Here is a 12,064-nt window from a genome sequence, read left to right as displayed (position 1 = left end):
ATAAGAGACAGGATAAATACTGTATGAGTATGTGAATATAATGCCCATTTTGTTTTCATTAATTAGATAATATATAAAAACAGCCTTACACAAACTTTATCATCTCACCTGTCTGATTAATCCTATATTTCTTGGCGCCACACTGTCGGTTCATCATCGAAAAGCGCCATAGCAACTAATCATTTCACTTAAGCAAGGTATACACTATGAGACTGTCAGACGTAGCAGATAATGTCTGATTAGACACAATGTAAAGCCTTATCCAGACTATCAAATTTTATTTGACAAAAACATTTGATGTGACTAAATAAATATAGTCATGATGACATCATGCCATGATATATAGGCACATCATGACTATATATGGGCACATTATGACTGTATATAGGCACATCATGACTATATATGGGCACATTATGACTATATATAGGCACATCATGACTATATATGGGCACATTATGACTATATATAGGCACATCATGACTATATATGTGCATACAACAGTTTTTTTGTCAAAGATAGTGTGGAAAGAGCATAATGGACAGTCTGTTTGATCAGATACAGTATGTCTTAAACAAATGCATTCCAGGGCCGTAGACAGGTTCTTCCAAGGGCAGGGGGTATCGGGTTCTCTGGATGTGGGGTCCAGAGGCAAAGCCCATGTAAGGGTCAGTGAAACCTCAGCGGCTAGAGGATTTTTATGTTTATGGGTCTAAATAATGCTATAAAAGCAGTTGTTTGAAAAAGGTCTGCAGCAAAACATTCCGTGTGAGTCTGGGTGGGTCTGCAGCGCATTGGTTGGGTTTGAGGACTCGTTCGGGAAATTCAAGGTGGGGGGTGTACCAGAAAAGATGGGAGGTTTGCTAGAAAAGGGCGGTTTTCCCAAATCCCCCCACCCCCGCCAATAGGCCTGCATTCCTTCAGACAATGACTAATAAATCGTTGTTACGTCTGACAGACAAAATCTGTTCGTGTATGCCTTGCTTTGGTATTCTGTACGTCTGCTTAACCCAGTGTATTAAAACAGTGATGCAAGATAGTAGTACATTATTATACTTTCTTACATCACTGCTTAACCCAATGTAAAACAGTGATGTAAGAAAGTAGTATTGTACATTTACGATTGAAATTACCTGACATGGTAAAGTAGGAAGTTTTGCCTTCATAACCAAAATAACGCATTGAACTTAATCAAACATGACACTTTGACGAACATCAAATCAATGTACATTACAGAAGGTAACTTTCGTCATGTAGACGTACATTTCTATGCCTCAAATTACTGTCATGCTTGATGTCTGAAATGAAGAGTAACTAAATTGAGCATTTGTATCAGAGTAATTTATTTTCAAGTGTTTGTGACAGTATTATATCTGGTATTATGAGTACATGTGCAGCATAGGTATGTTTAAGATATAAAACAAATATAGAAAGTTAATTCTGTATTCAGATATACAGTGTGCATCAATATCTAAAAAAATACTTGTTTCTAGATATATATACAGTAGCATTTAAACTACACTTATTTTTCATATTACTCATTGTTGATATTGTCTACCTAACAGATGCAACAGTGTTGTCATTCAATGGCAACCAATCATTACTGGTTGATTTTGGCAATGACCTGCAGACAAAGGCCGAAGACATCACAATACGTTTCAAAACTTACCGACCATCATGCGCCCTTCTGACCATCTATACGTATAATGCTGTTGATGTGCTGAAACTGGAGCTTGTCGGCAGTAAGGTGGTGTTCTCCATCAACTTAGGCTCTGGAGATGATACTTCACCAATTGGAGAGGACTTAGCAGATGGGAATTGGCACACTATTAAACTGCGACGAAAGCAGCGAGAATTAATTGTTATTCTAGATGGTGGGGAGGAGAGGATTCAAAGTAAGTTATGATTGCAAATATAGGTGGTGTTATAGATAATATATCGTTATAAAAAAAAACTGATACAGTAATTTAGCTATCAACTTTTTAACTACTCTTCCCTTGCCTTATTTACACATTTTCAAAGTCAATTTTTTGCACAATTCTACTAACTTTTACACCTGCTTTTATAGTGTTCTATTGAAGAGAGTGAATTGTTGTAGTGACAGAACATAGTATCATTTCACAGAATCACCCATTATATTTAAAAGATGGCATGTCTTTGGTTCATAATAATATTAATTCCCAGACTACATAATCTTGTAAAAAATGTTTATCTTAATATTTTGTAGCATTAAATTTCAACATGTTTTATTACATTTGGAATTAAAGTTAGTGCTGCATCTGTGAAATGATATTCTTCTTGCCCTTTTACTGGTTGCCCTGTCTGTCAACTACATACACCTACTGAACCCTATACTTGTTTTGAACATCTCCACTTATATGAAATGTAGTTATTTATTTTGTTAAAGCTTTTTGTCTCTTCCTTGCTACTAAGCAAGGACTGCTATACACTAAGCAATAGTGCATTCTACAAGCTTCTGCGACACCCCCTACATAGTTCCCTCCTCCTATATAGCTGCTCACATTGTCTGCATATAGTGATAGTTTGGTGATTATCGGTGACTGGTTTCTCCTGTTTAACTAAATCTAAACAGAAAATTTATTCAAAGAAAACATTGAACATGGTAAAATCAAGCTGTAAATGCTAAACTATAATCCAAAAAAGATAAGATGTTAGACTTGGTAAACATCAATATAATACCGACCATAATAAATTTGAGAAGAAAAAATATTATACATAGAGAACCACTTCACCAACATCGCAACAATGCCGGATACCTCTTCATCACTGAGCAATGCTACCCAAGTGGTAGATGCAACTGAGTGCGATTCCTCAGCCATGTTAAAGTTTATGTTCCTTTTTCAAGTTAACTGATGAAACTTTCTTACTTAACTTTATTTATGTACTTTAAAATTATCTATTGACAGTTGACAGGTTTTTAAGAAAAAAATCTTAGTTTTTGATACGTCAGTTAAAAAAGCTAATGTTGAGAGCTTCAACATGGTAATTGCTCAGTAAAAAAATGGTCTCAGAGGGTACGGTAATGTAACGATGTAGCACTCTATAGAAAATGTACTTTTAAGACTACATTACTCATTACCTCATCATGAATTGTTTTAGTCCATGACTAGTCGTTTTGTCTGCTGCCCCCTAACTAATCTGTTGGTCTTTAGAAGTTGCTTCATTTTTATAACTTGGTCTGGGTAGTTGTGACATAATGTGTGACCACGCTGCACTTGCCTCTGTCTTAACACACTACGCTTTTCACATTTCTACACAGACCTAACCAGTACTGACTCAGGTATGTTATAATGTGTTAACGGATACCATGCCGATGTAACCAATGTTCACACACCTTCTCTCCAAATTTTGGCATCTGAACTAAAACTTAATCTTATTATGGGATAGATATATGTGACTGTTCATGCTATTATTATTATTATTATTATGAGAAACTATAAATAAATTACACATCAGATATTGGAATTTCCAATCATACTCATTGGCTTAGTGGAAAAGTAAAAGTGTTATTTCTTGGACTATTTTGTTAATTGATTCCAGAATACTGTTAGTCAGTGATGAGAAAAGTTTTGTGAACATTTTGATATGCTCTAGAGTTCTCATGCAAAAATGTCTATTGGAAATTTGCTGCCATATTCCCTCTAATCTCTAATTATTTTATCTGTACTTAATCTGCAAACTTTTCTTTTACGTATATTTTGAGGGTTTGTTATAACAGGATCATCTGTATGCTTTAGTTGCTATGGTGGTAAAATGTATGCCAGACAACAAAAAATGGTATTAGTGGTTTGTGGTTACAGTTGAGGGTGCCTTGCTTCTGCTATTTTACCACATATGAAAATCTAAAAATATGATTTTTTTAAATTTTTATTTTTTGAATTGGAAATTTAATAAAATTTTATTTCAATTAATTTTATCTTAAGATGTATAATTTGAAACTCATTAGAAAAGAAAAAGTGTACTTGAAAATTGTAAATTATAGCAATTTTAATATAATTCTTGTATTATGGAATATTGTGTCGAAACTCAAGATACGATTGAGAATATCTTTTAGTTGTATTTTAAAATAGTAGAATATTAATTTTAAATTTGGGGAATAATTTGTTAAATTTATAATTTACCATACTCTTCCTCACTTGATGTGTTAATTAGAATCATAATCTAATACAGGCCTACAAGTTAATTTTATCAGTCAAAAATCAACAAACCTATTATCCATTTTTAAAGCAGAATTGAGTATTATATTGGTAAATTTAGGTATTATTAACCCCTTTGCAGGTGAACAGTTTCCCAGAATGGCATTACAGAGTTTAAATGTTCATATTTCTCTTGTTCAATTAAATAAACATCCAACTACCTTCTTTTTTATTGTGATCTTCTTTCCTTGGGAGACTTCTATTGAAGCACTCTCCTTTATGTACATATAATATTGTATGTTTAAATATTTTTATACACACAATGATTGAAAGTGTATGGATGGCAACAGTACCTTTTAACACTATTCCATAACTGTACAATATAATGTAGCATGTTTCTGTTGTGTAGCGGTTGCCAGACAGAGCATTTCAGCGTCAGACAGTATCTTTCGACCAATAGAAAATGAATGGGACGAACATAATACGGTTTGGTATTTTCCGATACAATATTATGATCCACTATTGATTGTGGTGGATAATACGGAGTCATATTAGAATACAAACTCTCATGCTAAATTTTTAGTATATCACACGTTAGAATGACTATCTCACCACAAAGGATTGCTTCCACTAAATGCGGACACATGCTGATTGTCAATTGCAGACTGAGTTGTCATCAGAAACAATCTGTTCCATGCACCTCGACGCATTGCATGCGCCTCGTCGCATTGCATTCACTATGGAATTGTGTCAGCCTATTACCATCAGCAGTAGTAAGAGCCCAACTTAAGTGTTACCCACCTTTTTACACCCCAGTAGAAACATTACATTTGTGTGTCATCAATCATTATTTGGTTTACATACAACTGAACAATATATACCTGCAAGATATGGCAATGAAAACACGCGAATTGATGTTGCAATACACTCAAAAGTATTCCTCTCATTCTTCTCTGATTTTAGGAATACTACACATATGTTATGGTTTTGGTACTGGTTGCTTTCCATACGCTATGTTATAGTGTGTGAATGCATATAATGTAAATTTTCAAAGTGAAGGAACAAGACACTGGTATGAATGGCAGAATGCTCAGGAGGATATCAAACTAACTTTGCAGATTTATTTTGGGATGTGACACACCCAAAATATTTTTTTTTTCCCATGAAAAAAGAAAATTATCTGGTTTATATAATCATGTACACTCTTTGTTTTAGTGTTTTAACTATAATTATTTATTATGCCTTCTAGCTAAAAATGGTTTGTTTCCATTCAAGTCCCATCTTGGTACAAAATTGAATCAATAAATTGTTTTGTGATGATTATTATTCTCATGGTTAGCAATCAAGCATTCATACCAGGCTACTTGTCAATAATGGGGCTAATTGCTCCAGGGGATACTTTGCCCCAGGGGCTACTTTCCCCCTACTTCCGTCCATCATTAGCCAACTCATCTCATTTTCTTTGTTGCGCTTCAATGTGTAGAATAGAGCAAAATGTCCATTCTTAAGCTCTGTCTGCACTATCAAATTTTCTTTGACAAAAAACTGTTGTATGCCCATATATGGTCATAATGTGCCTATACATGGTCATGATGTGCCTATATATGGTCATGATGTGATGTCATTATGACCATATTCAGGCATGTCACATGTTTTTGTCAAGTAAAATTTAATAGTCAAGACAGGGTATTACTTGTATGAGGGTGCTGTAACAAATTTTATGCTTTTCTTGTAGCAAAGCCCATTTAGTGTTACCACTGGATGTAAAACGTTTTCAACCAATAACCATAACTAACTCATAGATATCATTAGACTTCTCTTTCTACTTTCTTTGTCTTTTTTTCAATGGCCTTGTTGCTGTTGTATTGGGTATAATTAAGTGATGTTAAAATAAGTTAGATAGAATGCATTAATTTTAGATTAGAGTATTTTTGCAAAGCTAGAAGATATGTATTTATATTGTTAAATGGCATTAAAAATAATTCATATTGTTTATATAAAAATATTATAAGTTTGCAGGTAAATATATATGCAAATGAGCATATACTGTGCTACTATCATATATATATATATATCTCGGTATCTTTATCTTTATTCAAAACCAGAATTAACAATTTATTTGTGTATGCCTTAGGCTAATTACTTTCTGTAGGTATTTTTGCATCATGCTTTTCTTGAAAACCTTTGTTTTGTTTTCGTTTATACAAAGGTACTTTTATGCAAATGAATTAATATGTATATATATATATATATATATTGATATTTTCGCTTTCATTTTCTTCTATCACCTCTTTAGTGAAAAGAGATTCCACCCTGATTCATTGGAAAAAAAATTAATAACTCTCCCTAATTCTTGTTCTGATAATTTTCCACCATTTTTTAGCAATGAATCTTACAAGCGGAGGTGAGTAACAACCACGGATCATCCACTGTGGACGAACAAAAAATTGTTTTCCTCTGCCTCCCTCGTCCAATATCAGTTTTTGTTATGGAAAGCCTGGTTTCCATGAAAATTGCTACACGCTATCACCGACTTCTTTGGCTACGCTGAGTGGTCAGTTGAGTCGGGAAATGTTCCCGATTGTGTCGGGGGCAGCTACACAGTACGACGATTGCAATAAAAGAAAGTGCGACAGTATAGCAATTATATGGAAACCAAGCTTAACTACTCTTTTGTAAATTCCTACCTCGTAGATATTAACTTCCACACAGCATTTCTAATCATTTGTATGTTGCATAGCAACTGTTGCTTAGCAACTGAGTTAATCAACCTTGGTGGATGTGCCGTGTCGGCAGTTGTATTTCCATGATTTCAGCGATAATGTTATCACTTCATATATATTGTGTAATTACATGTAATGCTTTTTAAAATGTTTCTTTTATATTATGGTGATTTTATCTTTTCTTTAGGGTAGAATGGATTTTTTTTAATGATGGCTTTATTTGCATCATCAACTTTTTGTGGGGGATTTGCATGAACATTATTTTATTTATCAATTTTCTTTGTTTTTAATATTTATATGTATCATAATTTCTTTTCAATTTTGTTCACAATGCTTAAATCTAATCACAAGGCTTCCTAACAAGAATTGTTTGTCATTTCATTTTGAATGTACTGAATTTTGCTGTTACAATAAGGAGGTTATGTTACTGATTACAAATAAGACATATGCAAACTTTAACAGAATGGTGCAATGCACTGGAATTAAGAGTATGCTGTCTGTAATAAAATCTGGGGGACCCCCCCCCCCAAGAAATTCAACTTTAAATTACAGATATTAACTTTCAGTGTGACACAACATGAGAGAATTTTTAAAGTTGTTTATTATCAATTTATTATGCTGATTTATAAATGCTTTATTACAAAACTCCTTGAATTAAGTGTTTATAAAAATAAAAGAACAAGGACTGATTGCTATAAGCGGTCTTTAGATGGTCTTAATGCTTAGCCGGATATAATCGTGACGTCACTACTTGTCTATGACCATTGCTATACCGCGGTCTAAACAATTAGCCATCTTCAATTTTAAAGCTTACTCGGAGGAGGTTTAAAATGGTCTTAAATCGTTTTCATCGTGAAGTTACCTTTACTAGACCTAGATCATCAAAGACCAAGAATCGAACGATGAATATTCCTCAAGCTTCTAAGCGTCTGTAAAAACCGGTCTACATTTATTTACATTAATTTTGATGCATGTGTCGAGTAAGCCTGACGTATGTGTAACAGCGCCCACAATTTTATGTAACCAGAGAGTGCTTGTTTGTGTTTCATTACTCAAAGCGGTCTAAGCGAAGACTGTTTCATAGCAATGGTCTTAACCAAGTGACTTCAGAAAGCCGGATATACGCGAGGAGTTAAGACTACCAGGTAAGACCGTTTTATAGCAATCTGCCCCAGTATTATTAATTGGGAAATCTTTTGATGTCACTTGAAAGCTAATAATACCTTTCTGAATATACACAAAAATAATCAATTTAAATGTTAGATTAAATATTCTGTGTTTCTCAGATATAGCAGTTTACGATATGGTGGAACGTCCATGAGGGTGTACATGAAAGCAATTTTTCTCTATCCGAGCGCAGTGCCCATGAAAGCAATTTTCCTCTATCTGAGCGGTGGCGCTATATTTTTTTGGTTGGATAATGACTGTTGTTTTATTATTTTCTCCACTCTATCAAATAATTTTCCTCCATTCTTGTGAGGGTGGACGTTCCATCAATTTTAATGCAAGCTATACAAAAAGCTCATTCTTCTGCACTATTTGAGTTTTTTGATGACACAGGTATTAATTCGCATTGTTAATTTAAACAGTACAAACATTTCTGGATATCATGTTCTTGTGTATTATTAATTAATGCTTTAAGTTACACCAGTGGATTCAGTGGCGTCGCCACACCGATTAGATTTTGTAAACACACACAACTCACAAATTCCGCACATGTGTTTTATTATAAATCAAGTGGATTTCGGTAACTGAATCTTTGCTTGATGCACAACGCAAACCATGACTAATGATCTATCAAAGCTATTAATCAATATACCATTATTATTATTTCTGCTTGCCGACACTATAGTCTTGGTTGCCTTAAACATGACACGCAAGAAGAAAAAACTTGAATGAGCACACACCATTTTAATATACTTGTACATGCTTCAGAATACTTGAAAACACTCTGTTGCTAATTTGTTGCAGTATTCCCAAAACTGGCTTACGGTATATGTCTGTGTGAACAGAAATGTGTTTTAACTTCAGGTTAATTAACATTTATATGGATGATGGATTTTACATTATAAAGGTGGTTCTATCATAATATATTATTGTTATTTATATTATCTTTATTATTATTATCATTATCATCAGCATAATTTTCATCAACATCATTATTAAAATCTATAATTAAATTTTTTTTTTCAATTTTTATACAGTATTATATATTAAAGTTTAACATACACAAAAATGTAAAATAAAATTAGTTTTTAAATTAATATATATTTATTATACTCATATTTAACTGTATCAAAAATCATCCATTTATTTATTCAACATAAAGAGTAAGGAATTGTCACCTGGGTACAGACCATGTAGGTGGCAGCAATGTTGCTTACATTTTTACTCGATATAAAATTGTTTTGTTTTTTGTTTTTTTTATATCAACAAAGTCTTTACATTTATAATTTTATTGCCCAATACTTTCTTTCATCATTGCATCATATTTATCGATTATGTTGGGAATTAAACATTCTGTCTCATAAAATGCATTTGTCTAATTGTTTTCAGTAACATACTTTTGTAGCCGGAAGATATAGTATGTAAAAATGTCAGCCATTTTGAATCACAAATCTGTTACGTTTCATTTAATTACATACTGCTGTACAAGTAGTCTGATAATAAAATTGAAACGAAACATTTTTATTTTTCATACAGTTAAATTTCAGATTAGAATGATGTTAATACTTAATCTTGACCAAGTTGATGCCTATTTTTCTCTGTGGAATTCATCACTATGATATTAATTAAATGACCACTCGTTCTCCATTTTCACGTAACACACTCGTTGTCCTTTCATCCTATACTGTACGTAGCTGAGCACTTTTATAGAACTAAAAATAATGATCACTACTGCACACTAACAATATTAACCCAAGTGCCAACACTTGTCAACTGATAACAGTTCTCACAACATTTAATAAAGTAATACTAGTGTTCTATTGTATTGTTATGTTGGCTGTAGTGCCAGGGCAGTAGCTCAAACTAAAGAGAAGGGGAAGTTTACGAGGTCATTGAAAAAAGCGCTTTGCTAAGGCCAACCAAATTGATCAATATGCATTGGAGTGATTCCCCCAGTAGCTACAGCCCTGTGTGCTAACTGTGATATGTGTTGTATATTTCATAAACGTTTTCCTTTTCAGCATGGGTATAAATTGACAGCTGACGACGTAAGGATTTTAAAAATGTATGTTGTTTGAGCCAGACAATGGATAGTTAAGATGTATACGACAGCATTGATGTGAAATGATGGAAAGGAAATAGTCGGAGTAGGACTAAAATATGTATAAGATAAAAATGTTTCCACTTAATCCTCATAAATGACTGTAGAGCCAATTAATGTTAGTGAACTCCGCTTCTTCTGGACAAACGAGAACATTTGTTGATAATAGCATTTCTTTGAAGAAAATTTTTTTTTTTATGACAAATCAAGAAAAAAACAAATAACTTCTTAAAAATTTTTGTTTATGATTTTATTAGACTTTCTTCCTCTGTGGTTTCCTTTTTTTAAATACGGAGGTTTTTCTTTTGAAAAAAAAGATACTTTTAGTATTGAAAACAACAATATTGACAACGCTACACAAGTTATATTTTTTAAAATGCAAGCTGCTCTCTATAACTGATGTGATTTTGACATCTACGAAGGTTGTTAGTCACATTAATAACTGATTTTCTGTAGATGTGTCTGATTCATCTTCTCGCTTTGAGACATTTTTAAGTCCAGGTCTGTCAAAAACTAAGTCCTTTCAAACCACAGATCACCAAGAGTATACTGTAAAATCTGTACTTGTATATCGGAGAAAGAATTCTCTATGTATAAATCAAGACTTTAGTTTATCAGGTAACGTGATTTATGGGGACAGGCAACTTTGTTTATAGAAGTCTTGACTGCTGATAATAAAATGTCTTCAGTTTCAGATGAAATACAAACTTACATTAGCTGAATATTATGTCCTATCTTTATGGCACAAAGTTGAGAAGTACGTATCCTAACATAGAGTAGTAGAATTTAATTAAGGTGGGCGTATCTTAACTGGCAAGTAGGTTTCAACTGTACCACCATAGGGGTATGGTACTATGGTCTATGATTCATTTTTTGTTATTAATATATTGAAGCAAGGAGATAGGTTTAATCTAGTAGGTTTAATATTAATACCCTTGCAAATGCAGTTGCAAACCTTAGGGTAAATTACAGGTTATGCTAGGTATTGGCATATCTAGGATTTGCGAATGGCGCACGCCCCACTCCCATCCCTTAGTCGCCACCCCCATCCCTTAGTCGCCACCCCCCCGCTAACAAATCAAGCTCAAGTAGTTAAAAGTCAACTCAAATCACCTTATTTTGCGAGTTGTCCACCTCACCTAAATCACCGATTCTCCCCCCCCCCTTCTCACCCCCATTAGCTCCCTTCCATTTCAAGACCCTTATGCCACTGATGCTAGGGCTTGCTAGTAGGAAAAGTTCGTAAGCCTTCTACTACTATACAGAATCAGATTGTGTCCTATATTCAAAATACAAATGTATGTTATTTTTATACCGGCATGGTTGTAGTATCTTCTCTTCAAAAGAATTCCTATTCTTGTATTTTTAACAAATTTCAATTCAAATAATAATTCAAAATTTCTTCCATACCGGTCATATGTATGCAAATTTATTTAAACTTTAATCATTGAGATCAGGCCTATAGATAAAATACTCGATCTGCAGTGGAGGTCCTGATTTGTGAGAAGAGCATGCGCACATACTCTTGGAAGCACCACTTCCATTCCAGTGTTAAATTGGCTATTCTGACGCCACCACATGGTTGTTGTAGGGTATGCTTTGACTCCCATTGTCTCAATGCGACTGTGACTTATCCTCGATACCAAATAGGCCATACATTGAAAGATTAATCTCTAAAAAAAGGAATCTCTACATTCAGGCAGTTTGTTGATGCACGGTTTACTCCTTAGTGTGGTCTAGTTTTCCATTAGTGCATGGGAAACTTTCCTAATTGTTTTTATTTACAAAACAAAATTGTCTTTCAGAAGGAACTCATAAATTAGGCAAAATATACAGTTTGGCAGGCATTAGATCATAGCAGTTTAATAGGCTTATAACCTATAGTGTATTTTATGTGATAATTGTAAGTGGCCTCT

The 12,064-nt window shown here is 33.6% G+C and overlaps 1 protein-coding gene across 4 annotated transcripts in view; it reads left to right on the top strand.

Moving 5' to 3' along the window:
• Positions 1-12,064, top strand: part of LOC117110469 (neurexin-3-like) — a 79,644-nt gene that overhangs the window by 52,209 nt on the left and 15,371 nt on the right. For 2 of the 4 annotated variants that reach the window (XM_033253187.1, XM_033253195.1), the window contains 3 exons: positions 1,566-1,895; positions 3,281-3,301; positions 6,541-6,561. In XM_033253187.1, coding sequence (XP_033109078.1) covers positions 1,566-1,895; positions 3,281-3,301; positions 6,541-6,561 — 372 coding nt within the window. The remainder of the gene's footprint in view (positions 1-1,565; positions 1,896-3,280; positions 3,302-6,540; positions 6,562-12,064) is intronic. The other 2 variants (XM_033253202.1, XM_033253209.1) reach the window with 2 other exon arrangements.

The sequence above is a fragment of the Anneissia japonica genome, unplaced genomic scaffold, assembly GCF_011630105.1.
Source record: "Anneissia japonica isolate Jap-2015-1 unplaced genomic scaffold, ASM1163010v1 scaffold1511_len2985839_cov193, whole genome shotgun sequence".
NCBI lineage: Eukaryota > Metazoa > Echinodermata > Crinoidea > Comatulida > Comatulidae > Anneissia > Anneissia japonica.
This window is presented reverse-complemented; position numbering and strand designations above follow the sequence as displayed.